The sequence below is a fragment of the Stegostoma tigrinum genome, chromosome 10 (genome assembly GCF_030684315.1).
Source record: "Stegostoma tigrinum isolate sSteTig4 chromosome 10, sSteTig4.hap1, whole genome shotgun sequence".
Lineage (NCBI taxonomy): Eukaryota > Metazoa > Chordata > Chondrichthyes > Orectolobiformes > Stegostomatidae > Stegostoma > Stegostoma tigrinum.
Window position 1 is genome coordinate 56,307,121 of NC_081363.1, and position 22,122 is coordinate 56,329,242.

General features: G+C 42.2%; 1 protein-coding gene across 11 annotated transcripts in view; it reads right to left on the minus strand.

Annotated features, from left to right (window-relative positions):
- ralgapa1 (Ral GTPase activating protein catalytic subunit alpha 1) overlaps window positions 1-22,122 on the minus strand; it is a 324,614-nt gene that overhangs the window by 220,440 nt on the left and 82,052 nt on the right. For all 11 annotated transcript variants that reach the window (XM_048537681.2, XM_059649187.1, XM_048537674.2 and 8 more), the window contains 2 exons: window positions 20,380-20,617; window positions 6,226-6,387 (listed from right to left, as the gene is read on the minus strand). In XM_048537681.2, the coding sequence (XP_048393638.1) occupies window positions 6,226-6,387; window positions 20,380-20,617 (400 nt within the window). The remainder of the gene's footprint in view (window positions 1-6,225; window positions 6,388-20,379; window positions 20,618-22,122) is intronic.

The window sequence follows — 22,122 nt, forward strand, 5'->3', positions numbered from 1 at the left end:
CACACACACCACTCTCTCTCTCTCTCACACACACACTCCACTCTCTCTCTCACACACACACTCCACTCTCTCTCTCTCACACATACACACACACCACTCTCTCTCTCTCTCACACACACACACACCACTCTCTCTCTCTCACACACACACACCACTCTCTCTCTCTCTCACACACACACACCACTCTCTCTCTCTCTCACACACACACACCACTCTCTCTCTCTCTCACACACACACACCACTCTCTCTCTCTCTCTCACACACACACACACCACTCTCTCTCTCTCTCACACACACACACACCACTCTCTCTCTCTCACACACACACACCACTCTCTCTCTATCACACACACCCACCACTCTCTCTCTCACACACACACTCCACTCTCTCACACACACACATTCCACTCACACACACACATTCCACTCTCACACACACACACTCCACTCTCACACACACACACTCCACTCTCACACACACACTCCACTCTCACACACACACTCCACTCTCACACACACACTCCACTCTCACACACACTCCACTCTCACACACACACTCCACTCTCACACACACACTCCACTCTCACACACACTCCACTCTCTCTCTCTCACACACACTCCACTCTCTCTCTCACACACACTCCACTCTCTCTCTCTCAAACACACACACCACTCTCTCTCTCTCACACACACACACACACTCCACTCTCTCTCTGTCACACACACACACTGCACTCTCTCTCTCACACACACACTCCACTCTCTCTCTCACACACACACACACCACTCTCTCTCTCACACACACACACACCACTCTCTCTCTCTATCACACACACACACCACTCTCTCTCTCTCACACACACTCCACTCTCTCTCTCTCACACACACTCCACTCTCTCTCTCTCACACACACACACCCCACTCTCTCTCACACACACACACCACTCTCTCTCTCTCTCTCACACACACACACACCACTCTCTCTCTCTCTCACACACACACACCACTCTCTCTCTCTCACACACACACACACCACTCTCTCTCTCTCACACACACCCACCACTCTCTCTCTCACACACACACTCCACTCTCACACACACAAATTCCACTCACACACACACATTCCACTCTCACACACACACACTCCACTCTCACACACACACACTCCACTCTCACACACACACTCCACTCTCACACACACACTCCACTCTCACACACACTCCACTCTCACACACACACTCCACTCTCACACACACACTCCACTCTCACACACACACTCCACTCTCACACACACACTCCACTCTCACACACACACTCCACTCTCACACACACTCCACTGTCTCTCTCTCTCACACACACCACTCTCTCTCACACACACCACTCTCTCTCTCACACACACCACTCTCTCTCTCTCACACACACACTCCACTCTCACACACACACTCCACTCTCACACACACACTCCACTCTCACACACACACTCCACTCTCTCACACACACTCCACTCTCACACACACACTCCACTCTCACACACACACTCCACTCTCTCACACACACTCCACTCTCACACACACTCCACTGTCTCTCTCTCTCACACACACCACTCTCTCTCACACACACCACTCTCTCTCACACACACCACTTTCTCTCACACACACCACTCTCTCTCACACACACGACTCTCTCTCTCTCACACACACACACTCCACTCTCTCTCTCTCACACACACTCCACTCTCTCTCTCTCACACACACACTCCACTCTCTCTCTCACACACACACACTCCACTCTCTCTCTCTCTCACACACACTCCACTCTCTCTCTCACACACACACACACTCCACTCTCTCTCTCTCTATCACACACACACTTCACTCACACACACACACTCCACTCACACACACACATTCCACTCACACACACACATTCCACTCTCACACACACACACTCCACTCTCACACACACACTCCACTCTCTCACACACACTCCACTCTCTCTCACACACACACTCCACTCTCTCTCTCTCACACACACACACACCACTCTCTCTCTCTCTCTCACACACACACACACACACACACACCACTCTCTCTCTCTCACACACACACACACACACCACTCTCTCTCTCTCACACACACACACCACTCTCTCTCTCTCACACACACACCACTCTCTCTCTATCACACACACCCACCACTCACACACACACTCCACTCACACACACACACACTCGACTCACACACACACACTCCACTCTCACACACACACTCCACTCTCACACACACACTCCACTCTCACACACACACTCCACTCTCACACACACACTCCACTCTCTCACACACACTCCACTCTCACACACACACTCCACTCTCTCACACACACTCCACTCTCACACACACTCCACTGTCTCTCTCTCTCACACACACCACTCTCTCTCACACACACCACTCTCTCTCACACACACCACTCTCTCTCACACACACCACTCTCTCTCACACACACCACTCTCTCTCACACACACGACTCTCTCTCTCTCACACACACACACTCCACTCTCTCTCTCTCACACACACTCCACTCTCTCTCTCTCACACACACACTCCACTCTCTCTCTCACACACACACACTCCACTCTCTCTCTCTCACACACACTCCACTCTCTCTCTCACACACACACACACTCCACTCTCTCTCTCTCTATCACACACACACTTCACTCACACACACACACTCCACTCACACACACACATTCCACTCACACACACACATTCCACTCTCACACACACACACTCCACTCTCACACACACACTCCACTCTCTCACACACACTCCACTCTCTCTCACACACACACTCCACTCTCACACACACACTCCACTCTCACACACACACACTCCACTCTCACACACACACACTCCATTCACACACATTCCACTCACACTCACACACACACTCCACTCTCACACACACACTCCACTCTCACACACACACACACTCCACTCACACACATTCCACTCACACACACACACACACTCCACTCTCACACACACACTCCACTCTCACACACACACTCCACTCTCACACACACACACTCCACTCTCACACACACACACTCCACTCTCACACATTCCAATCACACACATACACACACTCCACTCTCACACACACTCCACTCTCACACACACACTCCACTCTCACACACACTCCACTGTCACTCTCTCTCACACACACCACTCTCTCTCACACACACCACTCTCTCTCACACACACCACTCTCTCTCACACACACTCCACTCTCTCTCTCTCACACACACTCCACTCTCTCTCTCTCTCACACACACACACTCCATTCTCTCTCTCACACACACACACACTCCACTCTCTCTCTCTCACACACACTCCACTCTCTCTCTCTCACACACACACCACTCTCTCTCTCTCACACACACACACACACCACTCTCTCTCTCTCACACACACACACACCACTCTCTCTCTCTCTCACACACACACACACCACTCTCTCTCTCTCACACACACACACCACTCTCTCTCACACACACACACCACTCTCTCTCACACACACACACCACTCTCTCTCACACACACACACCACTCTCTCTCTCACACACACACACCACTCTCTCTCTCTCACACACACACACCACTCTCTCTCTCTCACACACACACACACCACTCTCTCTCTCTCACACACACACACACCACTCTCTCTCTCACACACACACACCACTCTCTCTCTCACACACCATTCTCTCTCTCTTTCTCACACACACACACCACTCTCTCTCTCACACACACACACCACTCTCTCTCTCACACACCACTCTCTCTCTCTCTCTCTCACACACACATCACTCTCTCTCTCTCTCTAACACACACTCTCCTCTCACAATATACTTGCTCCCTCTCTCCTTATACAAACACTCACTCTCTCTCTCCTCACAAACAGACACACACTCACTCTCTCCTCTCACACTCATCCTCACACATAGACACATAAACACAAATCTACGGGGTGAATTTGTATTTGCAGGTACATTCTATTTTGTTCAAAAAGCGCACCAGCCAATGTGATGTTCTATAAGTTCTTACTTTCGAAATAAAATTAGTCTGACTCCAAACCCAAAGACAAACAGATTTGAAACAAGGCCTCACACTTAACACTCACTGTCTAACCTAAATGTCACCTCTTCTTTACACTGATAATATCTTTCATCCACTCAGGGCAGTGACTTGAAAGAAATTCAAGGGTTTTACATATACATATTAAATAATTAAAACTTTCTAACTGATTAAAGATTTAACAGCATCTTATGCTTGTTTAATATATCCTCATCAGTGGTGGGACCCTTTGATCCTTGGCTTATAAGTTCTGTGTATGATGCCACCTCTCTTACTAACACCTGAAGGAGGAGTTAGACTCTGGATCTTTGTGTTTTCAAATCAACCTACTGAACTATGGTGTTGTGTGATTTCTCACCTTTAATTTAGAGAAAAGAAGCTAAAGGTTACCTTTGCATTCCGGGATGATCCTAGAATATGAGTGTTTTGGAAGTGAAGGGCAAATTAATTCTCCATGCTGTCCAAATGCAATTGTTAATTCAATCAGCTGTGCATAACACACAGAAAATCTTCACTCCCTTGGATTTGAGGGAGAAAAGATAGGGCCCAAGCCAGACGATGAAGAGGAAGAGTTAAGGTTTTGTTTGTGGCAAGGAGGCATTAAAAGGAGTGGCGAGGGTATAATTGATAGAAAGATCATTGAAATTGGATTATGACAAATATAGAGCCAAAGACTAGATTGTTGTGAGTTTGAAATCATTGCCGTATGTCAGTAGAGGACTGAAGGAAGAGATTTTTCTTGGCGCAGATTCAAATGTCAGCGGAGCTCGAAGACGGTAGGAGATTACGAATGGGGTGAGTGATTAAAAAAAAATTGATCACAAATGGTTTGTTCAGCGATTGCAGTCATAGAAAGAGGGGCCACATGACGTTGCAAGATCGATGAAATGAAAAGTTGATAGAAGTCAAAGCAGGACTGCTGTAAAGAACATTAAAAACAAAATCTTTTCTCAAGTAAATTAAGTAAGTACAATATGCTCATTTAAAAATACAAATCCTTTGGCATATTAGAAACAGAATTAGAATCCCTGCAGTGTGGAAGCAGGCCATTCGGTCCACTGAGTTTGTGCTGATCCTCCAAACAGCATACCACCCACACTCACTCCCCTACCCTAAGCTACCCTATTCCTGTAACTCTGCATTTCCCATGGCTAATCCACCTAGCCTGCATATCCCTGGACATTATGGGGCAACTTAGCATGGCCAAACTACTTAACCTGTACATCTTTGGACTTTGGAATGAAACTGGAGCTCCCAGAGGAAACCTATGCAGAAATGGGGGGAAATGGGCAAACTCCACACAAACAGTTGCCCGAATCTGGAATTGAATCAGAGTGTCTGATGTTGTGAAGCGACAATGCTAATCATGTGCCACTGTGCTGCCTGTTAAAAGGTTATTAAAGGATGAGTGATCTGTAAAAGGAAACTATGTTCAGAACTAAATATGTGTCAGAAGTTAGATTATAGTACAACAGATTTATGTTAGATACATCTGTAAAAAAATTCAGTTGCAATACACAAAGGACATGAAAATAATTTACATTATTGCAACAAGATGCAAGAAACCCACTTACTCAATTTCATTTAATATCAAACTGAATACAAAAACAAAACAAATCATAAAAAGTGGAATTTAAATAGGAGTATTTCATCAGCAGATTAACCTTCTCAATTAAGATTAGATTAGATTCCCTACAGTGTGGAAACAGGCCCTTCGGCCCAACAAGTCCACACCGCCTGTTGGAGCATCCCACCCAGACCCATCCCCCACATGCCCTGAACACTATGGGCAATTTAGCATGGCCAATCCACGTAACCTGCCCATCTTTGGGCTGTGGGAGGAAACCGGAGCACCCGGAGGAAACCCACACAGGCACAGGGAGAATGTGCAAACTCCACACAGAAAGTCGCCCAAGGCAGGAATTGAACCCGGGTCCCTGGCGCTGTGAGGTTGCAGTGCTAACCACTGAGCCACCGTGCTGCCCTTAATTAAGGATGCACTTGCGCCAGTTCAAAATATTTGGCACAATAAATAAATTTGAAAAGTCCTGTTGATTAATATTTCAACATTTTAATTTCACTTACCTATAGTTTTCTGTCGTACTATATTTCTGGCCTTTTCTGTTCCAGGAGAACCAGCAGTGGTAGCACTTCGTTGTCTCATTTGTACATGCCCAGGCTGATCACGACTCCAACCACGGGAAAATGATTTATCAACTGCTGACTTTTGACATCCGTGACTGCCACCTGAATTCCAACAACAAGCAGTTACATTTAAGTACTGTTCAAATTTCTGTATGTCAACATGCAGAGATTAAGTAATTCAATAACTAAATCAATTAACTTGTTAAAATTTTATGTCTAAACTACAGACTTAAGATTTTCTCTCATCCTGCTGCCAATAAAGCAAAAAGAACATTGTTGCACATCAGTAACAACTATGAAAAGTCAGTTAAGTTAATTAGTTTTCCTTCTAGCAACTAGTACATCATTTGATTCAGAAAACTTGCCAGCACATTATAATAATTGAGCCTACTTTGGTTTAAGGTAAACAAGATAAACTACTGAAATCAAGAGCATTGCAGACAAGGGTGCTGTTTATAGTTTCTATAGAATTCCAAAGATCTAAGTAGTCGTATCAGCTAATTTTGCACAGAAGCCATTAAATTGCAAACACCAAAACTACCTTTAGATTAGGTGCCATTTCAATCCCTTTTGGGTTTGAAGATTAGGATTAATTTCAACATCGTGCAGATGCATCTGGCTAACATTTTTGTGTAATACAATTTCAGTGCTCCACTGTCAAGAGTGTTCTCGTTCATAAATTGTCTGTGAGACTGTTATCGAGACAAAGTCTTTCTTATGTCCTACACAACATTCATTCCAAAGCATGGATCAGCAAAACAGGTCAGCTGGTCACTGATCGCATTATATTCGTAGGATCTTTGTCATATGAAATTGGCTGTAGCATTTTCTGACAAGACAATGATCACTGAACCTCAACAAGTGGTTCATTCATTGGGAAGAATGTTGGATCGTCTGAAGAGATTGGATGTATTTAATAAGTGCAAGCCTTTACCTTAGCTTAGGTACCGAAAGAAAGAGGCCACGGGTCCAAAAAGCCAAAATATCATAAGACAATCTTTTACCTTATGGGATTCGAAGGAAGCATTTTGATGCAATATCAGAGAACCCCTATGGGTCATTAAACAGAGTATTTGAGAAAACTGTACATTGAAAATCTTTCCAAATTGTAACGCTGATCCAGTAAAGTCTCCTTATTCAGTTCCTTAATAATTTCCTTCGACCTCTTTATGAAATCCCATACAGATGCCAAGAGCTGATGTGCAATCTCCAAGTGGATTGCACGTCATATTAGGGAAAGTCAATGCCTCTGTTAACAACTGCATACTTGAAGAAAAGTGCCCTGTCATTCTAGACAGCTTGCTGTAAATGGCTGACCAGTGGGTATGATCTGTCTCTAGAATGCAATGAAATGTTGGAAAGTGTCAACAGCAGTCCTGATGATGGCATTTATGATCACAAAGCATATAATCTTGGAATAAACGTATTGACATAAATCTGTAGAGGATGGTATCTCATCTCCAAGCCACTCTTTATTTACACGGTACTTGACACTGGTCAGACTTCCTCACAGGCAACTCTTAGAAATCAACAGTCTCTCTGGCACTTCTGTTTATATCTGTCAGCCAGAGCTCCTTGACTGAACCAGATTAACAGCTCCAATCAGGGAACTCATATTCTATGAGGTTCACATTGCTGACTTTGCTACAATTACTACACATTTGATCACCTCTGTAACCTCATCAGTGTAAATGACCAGTGATGTCCAATTGGGATTGGTCAGCAGAATTACAGAGACGAAAATTCTCAGCAAGTTCCATCATTCTACAAGTGATATTTTATTTCTCAACTTTATTCCGAGCAACGCAAATCACAAGGTTTAATTCGTTTTTAATGGGTGTAATTGATATTCAGTTGAATGCTTTCCAAAAAAGACTTTTATAATGTCAAATATGCGATTGCAAATATATGCTGTGTAAAATTCAACTGAAGCCTTTTGCAAAATGAAGCATGGTCATACAATACAAATTATGGCTTTGGTTTTGTACAATAGAGATTAGTATGGAAGTATATGCAACCGGTTGACTTGCTACTTCACAATATGTGTAAAGACTGTATCTATTAAAGTTCCTGTATTTTTGACAAGGAACTGAAATGTGAAAATATTTTAAAAACCAGGGAAGGGACAGCAGCACATTTTAAAATTAATCTGTACATATTGTAAGTGCTCAGTACACTTTTTTTTGTTGAAGCAGTGAGAGAAGTGTAGTTGTAAATTAATTAATTGTAAATAAATTAATTGGCACGAGGGACAAAATCAGATTTGACCTGCAACAAGTAACTGATTGGTCTGTAGAACAACAACCAGTTTGCCATTGGCAATGACTTTCTGCCATCAACAAGCATTAAGTGGCTCTGAGGTAGCTGAACAGCTTGTTGGTGTGAATGAGACAGCCAGAATAATTTAGACCTCCAGAAAGAGATGTTGTGAAAAGACATCTATGCAATTAAACAATACACCTAAAGTCTGAAGAAAAGCAGCTAATTTTTCCTTACGAGTTGTTGTAAGCAATTGCTTTTAATCATTACGCTGACAACCTTATCATTCTTGAACTAGTGCAAGTGAGTGAAAGTATCTGGAGAAGAGTGATCAAGAAGCAACAAGTCCTGGTAATCCAAAAGGATCATCGCAGTGAACACTTGGGACAGGGATAATTGAATATCTTCTCAGTTTTCCCTCTACCCAAAGCACCAATGTTCATGCGTTTGTCTGTGTGTGTGTGTGCGCGCGCGCATGGGGGCAAGTCGGTAAGGGGAGGACAGTATTTCAACCAAAAGAGAGTTATTTGTTGATATTTCATTGTTGTTTACCTGTAGCTAGAAATTATTTATCTGCAATAACCGTGAAATATAGAAACCTCGTCATACTTTCCATTATAACAAAGTGTGGAGGTGGATGAACACAGCAGGCCAAGCAGCATCTTAGGAGCACAAAAGCTGACGTTTCGGGCCTAGACCCTTCATCAGAAAACCAGGAACTAAAAGACTGATAAATGGAAACTTTTGCATACATTGGTAAAATCTTTAATTTTATGATGACTCTACGAATAGTAGGGCTTGGTTCATAGCATGCTGTTCCAATGAGGTTTGAGACGTATACACTAAGCGATTGTCTCAGGAGAAATCAATAATTAACTCCCATTATATATTGACAATGCCAGAATACAGTATTATAACATGACTGATTCAAATTGGTCTGCATTACAGACTGGGTAAGATGGTAGATTTGCTTCCCTAAAGGGTTTTAGTGAATTAAAGTCTGCAGTCAAATTGTGATGGAATGCATAGTTTGCACAGTCTAAGTGAGAATACCACTGTCAGGGGAAGGTGCCAGAATCAGGCCCTGGAGAACACAGTGAGAAGTGGGTATCGACATTCAACACTGAGCAAGAGCAACAGTAAGAATGTGGCTCAGTGCAGTTGGCCAATCAGACCAAGGGACAGGGCAAGAGAAAGAGCTGCAGTGAAAGAGACATTAGAAAAATTAGACAGTCTTTGTGCGAGCGAAATCATGTCTCACAAACTTGGTTAAGTATTTTGAGGAAGTAACCAAGAAGATGGATGGGGTGAGGTGGGTGCAGAGCAGTGGACATTATTTACATGGACTTTAGTAAGGTTTTTGATGAGGTTCCACTTGGTAGACTAATTAGCAAAGTTAAATCACATGGGATTCAGGGTGAGCTTGCAAATTGGATATAAAATTGGCTTAACAGCAGAAGGCAGTGTGATGGAGGAGGGTTGTTTTTTCGGCTGGAGGCCTTTGATCAACAGTGATCCACAAGGATCAGTGCAGAGTACACTTTTGCTTATTATTTATATAAATGATTTCGATGCAAATATAGAAAGCATGGCTCATTAGTTTGCGATGACACCAAGATTAGTGGCATAGTGGACAGTGAGAAGATAATCGAAGATTACAAAGAAATCTTGATCAGTTGAGTCAATGGGCTGAGCAGCAAATGGAACAAAAACAGAAGTTGCTGGAAAAGCCCAGCAGGTCTGGCAGCATCCGTGAAGAAAAAAAAATCAGAGTTAACGTTTCGGGTCCGGTGATTCCTCAGAACTGTGGCAAATGGAGTTTAATTTGGATAAATTTAGGTATTGCATTTTGGTAAACCAAAAAAAGTGAAACTTACATAACTAGAAGTAGGGCTTTGGGCAGTGTTGTAGAACAGAGAGGTCTAGGGATTCAGGTACATAATGCTGTGAAGTTTGCATCATATATAAATAGGCGGTTAAAAGGCATTTAACATGCTTGTCTTTATTGCTCAGACATTTGAGTATAGGAGTTGGGGCATAATGTCGTGGTTGAGAAAGGCTGTTGGTGAGGTCTCCTCTAAAGTACTATGTCCAGTTTTGGTCTCGCTGTTACAGGAAGGACATTATTAAGTTGCAGAGGGTTCAGAAGAAATTTACCAGGATGTTGCCAGGAACGGAGTGTTTGAGTTATAAGGAGCGGCTGGACAGACTGGCACTTTTTCCACAGGTGCGTAGAAAATTGAGAGGTGATCTTCTCGAAGTTGATAAAATAATGAGGAGTGTGGATAAAGTGAATGGCATGTGTCTTCACCACAAAGTTGGGGATTTCAAGATTGGGAACATGATGTTAACGTGAGAGGAGAAATATTTAAAAAGGACATGAGGGGCAACTTTCATACACAGAGTGGTTCATGTGTGGAATGAACTTCAAGAGCAATTTGTAGATGCAGGTACAGTTACAATGTTTAAAAGACATTTAGAACAGTATATGAACAAGAAACATTTGTAGGAATATGGGCCAAGTCCAGGTAGGTGGGACTAGTTTAGTTTGGGATTATGGTCAGGATGGACAGTTAGGCCAAAGGATCAGTTTTTGTGCTGTATGACACAATGACTCCACGTAGAGGTCATGTGGCTGGTTGCATATACATGCCAGCAAAGAGTACATTCCTGTTACCACATGACCCCAGCTGACAAGAAAACAAGTCTGTGTGGTCAAATTTGTTTAAAGTGGTGGTACAGTTAGACATTGAACAAGAAAGAGAGATCTAGGGGTGAAGCTAAAGTAATTGCTGTTTTAGTTACATAGAATTGATCGAGAATAACCGGTCACGGACAGAATTGAGAAGGTTGTGGAGAACTGAACCATTTTATTGCAGAATTTGTGGTGGGAGCGGGTGCTCCGATTCAATAAGTCTCTAGTTAATGAGGTGAAGGGTAGAAGCTGCAATTCTCTAAGGAAGATCAGGGATTTCCAAGGCTGACTGACTCAAATTGCTGTTGTGAATATGGAGTAGAAAGCTGCAAACATGAGAGACCCATCTTTGTCTATCTGCTATTTAATGTGTAATTTATAATACACAGCCTTATTCATTTGTATTTATTGAATGTTTATTATGTGCTATTACTTTATTGTTAAAGTAAAATTGTCTACAGCTTTTTCACCATTTAGGTCATTTAAAATTGAGTTGAAGAAACATTGTTTCTGTGAGGGTAGTGAATCTGTGGAATTCTTTACTACAGAAGGCTGAAGAAGTTCATCATTAAGTATATTCAAGGCTGAGAAACACACATTATTTGTCAATAACGGAATCAAAGGTTTGGGGAAAAGGCAGGAAAACTAAGCGGCATATTTTTAAGGTGAGAGGAGAAAGATTTAAAAAGGACATGAGGGACAACGGTTTTACACGTAGAGTGGTTCATGTGGTAGCTTCAGCTACAATTACAATATTTAAAAATCACCTGTATAAGTTTATGATTAGGAAAGATTAGGAAGGATGTGGACCAAACTCAGGCAGGTGGGATGAGTTTAGTTCGGGAACATGGTCAGTGTGGGCTAGTTGGACTGAATAGTCTGTTTCCATACTATATGATTCTATGACTCTGAATGACCTCAACCTTACAAAAAGAAAGTGAAGAAATATACACGGCACAACATTCAGCATTGATCACAACATCATAGGTAACAAGAAGATTGTTAAGCTAAGTGTTGTAGATGATGGATTGGGGGGGGTCAGGTGGTAAAATGCACACTGTTGGATTCCAAGCCTTGGTCTGCTCTTGTAGCAACAGAATTTTTAATTGCTAGCCCAATTTGGTTTCTGGTCAATGGCAACCCTCTAGAATGTTCATAGCAGAAAAATCAGTAGGGCTAACAATTAAACTCTCCCTTGTTTGAGATAGTCATTGCTCAGAACTTTTGTGGCATAAGTGCTACTTGTCATTTGTCTGCCCAAATCTGATTTGTCCAAATCTTACTGTTTTTGGATATGGACTGCTTCAGTACCTGGAAAGCAGCGAATGGTGCTGAGCAATATGCATCATAGCAAACATCTCTGCTGCTGACCTAATGATGGATGAATTGTCATTGATGAAGCTGCTAAAAATGGTTAGGCCTAGGACACTATCCTGATGAACCAGGGCTCTCTTGGCATGGTGGTAGTGTCCCTGCCTCTGAGCCACAAGGCCTGGGTTCAAGTCCCACCAGCTCCAGAGGTGTTTAACAACATCACTGAACAGGTTGATCAGAAAATATATACCCTGAAGAATCTTATAGTGATGACCTGCAGATTTGATTCCTGAACTCCAACAGGCACAATCATTTTGCTTCGTGTTAAGTATGACTTTAACAGCAGAATGTTTCCCCCAACCATTTTCCATTAACTTCAGTTTTGCTAGGGCTTCTTGATGCCATATGGTTAAATCTGGCCTTGAAGTCAAGGGCAGAGACTCTGGCCTCATCTGACTGTTGGAGTGATTGGCAAATCAAACATGCTTGATAGAGGTGTTGACATGGAGAATGCACTAATGAAGATTGACAATTGACCGTCAGACTTTTCTAAAATTCTGAAACATGCAGGTTGTCACTGGTTGGTTAAGTCACTGTCATGAGAAATAAACCAGTGAATGGTTATGACCTATTTTACTTCGAGCCTGGCTGACAATCCTAAATTGGTTGCCATCATAATTTGTGGCTCACTCAAGATCATTCAGCAAATATTCAACTGGAGGATCAAAATGCTGGGTGTGGTGTTGTGACTTTTGCAAGCCTGGACTAGTTACGTACAGTCAGTGCTATGCTTGTTGAGAACAGTAAGAGGGGACATTATTTTTAATCTCAACAGCAAATGTTTGGTACATATGACCTACATAACTGGTATCATGCCAGCAGTGAAATTTACGTACCACATTTTTAATTTTTGAGAGAGGCAGAATGTCCTTTTTGCTTGACAGCTGCATGCGGTTAGCGGCAAGAGTCACTTATGTTGCTCCTGTGATGTACCATTGTGAAATGATTAGTTTCACTTGTTACTTCAACTATGGGATAATCTAACCTACTCGGGTAAGATGACTGCAGACTGGGCAATTCGCAGGACCAAAATGACAACACTTCTCACAATCCATGGTAATGACTTTACCACAACACTCTCACGGTGAACCGGGGACAGGCATTAAACATTGGCACAGTCAACAATGCCCACATCTCATGATGAAATTAAAAACCTCTACCACTCACTGTCCACTTGCCAATCAATCAGCACTCTCCTTTCATACAGTACAAGTGCTGGTTTTTCCTTAAATTGATATTCTTGTGAATTGTTATAATGTGTCCAAAATAAAAAAAACTTTGACAAAACATGTCTATTTTCAGCAAAATCAAAAAGCCATGGTTGTTGGATAAGGAGGTACATACTTGTAATGTGTAATACTTAAAATAAATTTACAAGTGTGTAAAGACCATCTCCTTCATATCCTCAATGTTCCGACCAATGAATTAAAGAATTCGGATATCATGTTGCGGCTGTACAAGACATTGGTGAGGCCAACTTTGGAATACTGCATACAATTATGGTCATCCTTCTATAGAAATAATGTTTTTAAACTTGAAAGAATGCAGAAAAGATTTACATGGATGTTGCTGATGTTGGAGGGTTTGATCTACATGGAGAGGCTGAATAGGCTGGGGTTATTATTCCCGGAGGTGTTAAAGGCTGAGAAGTGGCCTTACAGAGGTTTATAAAATCATGAGGGGCATTGTTAGAGTGAGCAGTCAAGATTTTTTTTCGAGGGTAGAAGAATCCAAAATAGAGGGTGTAGGTTTAAGTTGAGAAGTAAAGGATTTAAAAAGGACCTGAGGATCTTTTTCACCCAGAGCATGGTTCATGTATGGAACTAGCTGCCAGAGGAACTGGTGGAAGGGGTTACACTTACACATTTAAAAGGAATCCAGAAGAGTCAACAAATAGGAAGGGCTAAAAAAAGAGTATAGGCCAAATGCTGGGAAATGGAATTAGGTCAAATTGGGATGTCTGGCAAGACAAGTTGGACTGGTGAGTCTATTTCTGTCCTGGATGGCTCTATGACTAGCTTTCGGAATAGACTGTAAAGATGGATGTTGCCTAAATTTGAAGGCTAAAAGGAAAGCAAACAATTTATCACAGACAAATTCAATGTTAATAACCCTGGCTGAAATGACAGGAGTACAAGAAGAGTGTAAAGACAGTAGGAGTATACTTAAGAGAGAAATCAGGAGGGCAAAAAAGGGACATGAGATAGCTTTGGCAAATAGGGATAAGGAGAATCCAAAGGGATTTTACAAATACATTAAGGACACAAGGGTAACTACAGAGAGTACAGAGACCCTTAAACATCAGTAAGGGTGCCTACATGTGGAACCACAGGAGATGAATGAGATACTGAACGAGTATTTTGCATCAGTGTTTACTGTGGAGAAGATTATGGAAGATAGAGAACGTGGGGAAATAAATAATGACATCGTGAAAAATATCCATATTACAGAGATAGTGGCGTTGGATGTCTTAACATGCATAAAGGTGGATAAAGCCCTGGGACCTGATCACATGTATCCTAGAATTCTGTGTGAAGCCAGGGAAGTGATTGCTGTGTCCCCTTGCTGAGATATTTGTATGATCGATAGCCACAGGTGGGGTGCCAGAAGACTGGAGGTTGGCTGACATGGTGCCATTATTTAAGAAAGGTGATAAGGAAAAGCCAGAGAATCATAGACCAGTGAGCCTGACTGCAGTGATGGGAAAGTTGTTGGAGGGAATCCTGAGGGACAGGATTTACATGTATTTGTAAAGGCAAAGACTAACCAGGGATAGTCCAAGATAATAAAATGTGAGGCTGGATGAACACAGCAGGCCAAGCAGCATCTCAGGAGCACAAAAGCTGACGTTTCGGGCCTAGACCCTTCATCAGAGAGGGGGATGGGGGGAGGGAACTGGAATAAATAGGGAGAGAGGGGGAGGCGGACCGAAGATGGAGAGTAAAGAAGATAGGTGGACACAAAAGCTGACGTTTCGGGCCTAGACCCTTCATCAGAGACACAAAAGCTGACGTTTCGGGCCTAGACCCTTCATCAGAGACACTCTCAGGGATAGTCCACGTGGCTTGGTGTGTGGGAAATCATGTCTCATGAATGTGACTGAGTTTTTTTGAAGAAATAACAAAGAGGATTGATGAGGGCAGAGCAGTGGGCATGATCTATAAGGACATCAGTAAAGCTTCTGACAAGGTTCCTCATGATAGGGGCAGCACGATGGCTCAGTAGTTAGCACTGCTGCCTCACAGCACCAAGGACCTGGGTTCAATTCTAGCCTCGGGCAACTAGCTATGTGGAATGTATACATTCTCTCTGTCTCTGAGTGGGCTCTCTCCGGGTACTCTGGTTTCCTCCCACAGTCCAAAGATTTGCATGTTAGGTGAACTGGTAACGCTAAATTGCCCATTGTTTCCTGGGACGTGTAGGGTAAGAGGATTTTCCATGGGAAATACAGGCTTACAGGGATCAGTTAGTGAATCTGGGCAAAGCTCTTCGAAGAACTGTTGTCGACTTGTTGGGCTGAATGGTCTCTTTCCACACTAGTAGGGATTCTACAATAGACTGGTTAGCAAGGTTAGATTACATGCAATACAGGGAGAACTAGCCACTTAGATACTGAACTGGCTCAAAAGTAGAAGACCGAGGGTAGTGGTGGAGGGTTATGTTTCAGACTGGAAACCAGTGACAAACGGTGTGCCACAAGGATGGGTGCTGAGTCCACTGCTTTTCTTCATTTATATAAATTATTTCAATGTGAACGCATGAGGTACGGATAGTAAATTTGCAGATTACACCAAAATTGGAGGTGTAGTGGATAGCAAAAAAAATTACCTCAGAGTATAACGGGGTATTGATCAGATGGGATAATGGGCCGAGGACAGGTAGATAGAGTTTAATTCAGATAAATACTTCTTGGAAAGACAAATCAGGGTAGGGCTCATACATTTAATGGTAAGGTTGCTGAACAAAGATGCCCTGGACTGCAAGTTCATAGTAAGATAGTGAATTAGAAGGTGCCTTGTATGCTTGCCTTTACTGGTCAATGTGTTGAGTATAGGAGTTGGGAGGTCGTGCTGCAGCTGTACAGGATGTTGGTTAGGCCAGTTTTGGAATATTGCATGCAATTCTGGTCACCCTGTTACAGGGAGAATGTTGTGAAACTTTTAAGGGTTCAGAAAAGATTTGCAAGCATGTTGTCAGGGTTGGAGAGTTTGAGCAACAGGGAGAGGCTGCGGCTATTTTATCTGGAGTGTCGGAGGCTGATGGGGTGACCTTACAGACGCTTATAAAATTATGAGGGGCATTGATAGGGTGAATAGCCAAAGTATTTTCCCCAGGGTGGGGGAGTCCAAAACTGGAGGGCTTAAGGTGAAAGAATTTGAGAGCCAGAATTTGAGAAAGGCAATATCTAATCATTGAGGGAGTGGAGGAGGGCAAAGAGATACAAGGAGTGGAAAGCTAGCATGAGAATTTTTTAATCAAATCAATGGAGGTCAGCCAACAGAGTGATAATGGTTCAACAGGACTTGTACTAGTTAGGACACAGTACAGTTTTGACTGACCAAGTTTACAGAGAATAGAACATGGGAGTTGGCCAGGAGTGCACTGGAATAGTCAAATTTCGAGGTAACAAGGCAGGAATTATATTCTGCAGTGAACAAGATGAAGCAGGGCAAAGTTGACAATAGTACTAAGGTGAGAATAAGCAGTTTTAGTGATAGCATGGATACGCAGTTGTAAGCATATCACTGGAAATGTATGACATCAGGTTTGTGAATGTTTGGGTCAATTTCTGACAGTTGCAAGGGAAAGGAATTGAATTGGCATCTAGGGAAAGGAGTTTGAGAAGGGAATTGAAAAAAGTGGCTCTATATTTCCCAATATTAAGTTTAAGAAAATTCCTTAAGGCAAGGAAAGGATGATAAAGTGAAGGAACCTTGGATGACAATACATGTGAAACACCTAGTCAAGAGGAAGAAAGAACCGTACTCAAGGTTAAGGAAGCAAGGATCAGGCAGGGCTCTAGAATCTACAAGGTAGCCAGGAAGGAACTGAAAAATGGACTTAGGAGAGCTAGAAGCGGGTATGAGAAAGCCTTGGTGGGTACGATCAAGGAAAACCCAAAGGCGTTCCATGCTTACATGCGGAACATGAGGATGGCCAGAGTGTGGGTAAGGCTACTCAGGGATCCTGGCGGGAACTTGTGTGTGAAGTCAGAGGAGGTAGGGGAGGTCCTTAATGAATACTTTGCTTCAGTGTTCACCAGTGAGAAGGTCCTTGATGTTTGTGAGGACAGCATGAAATAAGCAGATATGCTTGAGCAGGTTGATGTTAGGAAGGAGGATGTGCTAGAAATTTTGAAAAACATGAGGACAGATAAGTCCCTGGGCCAGACGGGATATACCGAAGGTTACAACGGGAAGCAACAGAAGAGATAGCTGCCCCTTTGGCAATGATCTTTGCGTCCTCAATGTCCACTGGAGTAGTACCAGATGATTGGAGGGTGGCAAATGTCATTCCCTTGTTCAAGAAAAGGAAAAGGGATAATCCTGGGAATTACAGACTGGTCAGTCTTATTTCTATGGTGGGCAAATTATTGGAGAAGATTCTGAGAGATAGTACTTATAATTATTTGGAAAAGCACAGTTTGTTTAGAAATAGCCAGCACGACTTTATGAGGGGCAGGTCATGACTCACAAGCCTTAGTGAATTCTTTGAGGATGTGACAAAACACATTGATGAAGGCAGAGCAGTGGATGTGATGTATATGGGTTTTAGCAAGGCATTTGATAAGGTTTCATATGGTAGACTCATTCAAAAAGTAAGGAAACTTGGGGTTTAGGGAAATTTGGCTGTCTGGATACAAAACTGACTGTCCCATAGAAGACAGAGGGTGGTAGTAGATGGAAAAAGTATTCAGTCTGGAGCTCAGTCACCAGTGGTGTTCTGCAGGGATCTGTTCTGGGACCCCTGCTCTTTGTGACCTGTATAAATGACTTGGATGAGGAAGTGGAAGGTTGGGTTAGTAAGTTTGCGTACGACACAAATTGGTGGAATTGTGGTAAGGTGTGGAGGGCTGTTGTAGGTTGCAACGGGACATTGACAGGACGCAGAGCTGGGCAAAGAAATGGCAGATGGATTTCAACCCAAAAAAGTGTGAAGTGATTCATTTTGGAAGATCGAATTTCAATGCAGAATACAGGGTTAATGGCAGGATTCTTGGCAGTATGGAGGAAACAGAGGAATCTTGGGTCTACGTCCATCGATCCCTCAAAGTTGCTACCCAAGTTGATAGGGTTGTAAAGAAGGCATATTGGCTTTCATTGGCAGGGAAATTGAGTTTAAGAGCCGTGAGGTTATTCTGCAGCTCTATAAAACTCTGGTTAGACCACACTTGAAATATTGTGTTCAGTTCTGGTCACCCCTTTATCGGAAAGAGAGGATGCAAAGGAGATTTACCAGGATGCAGCCTGGACTGGAGGGCAGGTCTTATGAGGAAAGGTTGAGGGAGCTAGGGCTTTTCTCACTGGAGCAAAGAAGGATGAGAGGTGACTTGATAAAGGTGTACAAGATGATGAGGCATAGATAGAGTGGATAGACAGAGACTTTTTCCCAGGGTGGAAATGACTATTACGAGGGGGCATAATTTTAAGGTGACTGGAGGAAGGTGTACAGGAGATGTCAGAGGTAGGTTCTTTACACAACGTGGGCATGTAGAATGCATTGCCAGAAGTGGTACTGGAGTCAGATACTTTAGAGACTTTTAAGTGACTCTTGGATAGGCACATAGAGGATACTAAAATGTAGGGTATGCAGAGTAGTTTGACCTTAGTAGGATAATAGGTCGGCACAACATCGTGGGCCGAAGGGCCTGTACTGTTCTATGTTCCTGCTCTGCTCATCTGGTACTCACTGTCGAACAGTCTGCCAATTTATCGACAATGGAAGGAGTACAGAGAGGTGGTGTTGAGGTGGAGCTAGTTGTCATTCATGTTCTTGCAGAAAATGACACTGCTTTTAAATGCCGTCACAGGTCAGGGTGGCCATTCACCTGGCTTTATGAAGACAGTCCAGTTTTTGAGATGATCTCTGTCTAGTACTTTATATTTGGCATTTGTAATTCTACCAAGAGAGCAACTTATGGAATGATAAAGCGTGGCCATGTGCACAGTACCTGTTATTTAGAAAATGCAGCATCTCATTCATTCTTACAATGTAGACAGAGGATCGTCCAAAAGGTCATATCGCTTTTAATTAAAGACCTTTTAAATCAAGACTGAAAAAGTACATTTATGGTTCCAATTAAGACAATTGCTTCAGGGAGTGTTGCATATTTAAATTGAATATTTTTGTGATTTATTTTAAAAATTAGAAAGATACAAGTTTTTTCTTTAAAACACAAGTTCAAGTTACAGGCTTGCATCTGTAAGTCATACAATGATTTTAGTTGGCTTGAACATTGCTCTTACATTACACCTTTTTTTTAAGTCGTTGCCAGCCATAAACCAATTCCTGAAATTGCAAAAATAATTTTAAAATTATATTTGGCTGGTATTATTGTAATTTATTTCATGTGTTTATGTGGGGTTTGACAGACGAATATTTAATGTTCATTGTATGAAGTCAGTGGTTGCCCCAGCAAATGAACGGGATGTAAATGGGAAACAGGAGGAGCCAAGGGGATATTCTTCAGTAATACCACAGGTAAATAAATGCTTGTTAATCCTATATCATATAATGCCTATACTATATCTAATACTGAACTGTACCTTTTCCTTTGTGTTTTTTCTGTTTTTGTTCACTCAACTTATCTAAAGGAAGATCATGTAAGTCAAGGTTGTACAAATTCCGGGCGAGCACTTTGGTCAAGGTTTCCATCGTCATTGCCCATTCAGTAATTAGCTCTTCCCAGCACGTAAGTGATGACAACACCATCAACAATTCATCCCACAGCTCTCGGGAGACATACACATCCAAGTTTGCTTTGATCCAGGCTACTATTAGTGTCTATGAACAGCAAGAGACAAAAAATGCTTAGAAAGTGAGCAAATTATGCAGATCCAAACTGTCAAATGCTTTTTGTAGTTTACTTTTAAAGAAAATATATAGTTATCGTGTGCAACTTGCACAATGAATTGCCTTAAATTCTTAATTGTTGTTCATCTCATTCCCACATTATAATGGACTAAAACATACAAAAAAACACAGATGTACATTAAAATGATATCCTTGTGGCATGCTTCATATTTATCTGATGTATTTTCTAGAATGGGGTACCATACAGCACAAGTAGCCAAACAGTACTATAACACTGTGAAAAGAATAAGTGGAAACTGAGCAATTTTCTATAACAATGAAAAATAAGACAAGCTACATTAGCATCCTTGGTGGTGCTAAGTAAAATTACCAGAGTTACAGGAATCAATTAATTGATTTGCTTCAAAAAAAGCAAAAAAGTGTGCAGCAACAGTAAAATAAGAAAAAAATGAACAGAAAGAGATTGATTTACTGCCAATTCTAAAGACAGAATTAAGACAAAATAAGAAAAGAGTAAAAGGAAATACGCAAGGGAAGAAGAATGAAAAAAAATGCTGGGCACAATTTCCCTCCTAATTTGCATAATTAAGATTCATCAGCTACTAATCTTCTCACACTTTAGTGATGCATTAGGATTCAAAGCTTCTTCCTTGGAGAATTAATTATATTGAAGCATCTTTTCCCCAAGTAATCTCAGCTAATAGTGAACTTAAGGCTATAAAAAGAGATCAGCCATTGTTGTAGTAAATACTGCAGCAAGCTTGAGTGGTTTAAGTGCCTACTTCTGCTTTTAATTCTTAAGTTCATATAATATTTTGTGAAGTGGACAGGAAAGAAGGTTACCTCAGAGTCAATGGGCCAAGGAGTGGCAGATGGAGTTTAATTTAGATAAATATGATGTGCTGCGTTTTGGAAATGCAGATCAGGGCTGGACTTATATACTTAATGGCAAGGCCCTTTGCTGAACAAAGAGACCTTGGAGTGCAGGTTCATAGTTACTTGAAAGTGGACTTCCAGGTAGACAGGATAATGAAGCTGATGTTTGGTATGCTTGCCTTTATTGGTCATACATTGAGTATAGGAGTTGGGAGGTCATGTTATGGTTGTAGAGGACATTGGCGAGGCCACTTTTAGAATACTGCGTGCAATTCTTTCTATAGCAAAGAGGTTATGAAACTTGAAAGGGTTGAGAAAAGATTTACAAGTATTTTTCCAAGGTTGGAGGGTTTGTGCAATTGGGAGATGCTGAATAGACTGGGGCTACTTTCCCTGGAGTGTCAGAAGCTGAGGGGTGATGTTATATAGGTTTTTAAAATTATGAGGGGCATGGATAGGTTAATAGCCAACGTTTTTTCCCCCAGGGTGGTGGAATCCAAAGCTAGAGGGCGAGGGTTTAAGGTAAGAAGGAAAAGATTTTAAAAGGTACCTAAAGGGTAATTTTTTCATGCAGAGGGTGGTATGGAATGAGTTGCCAG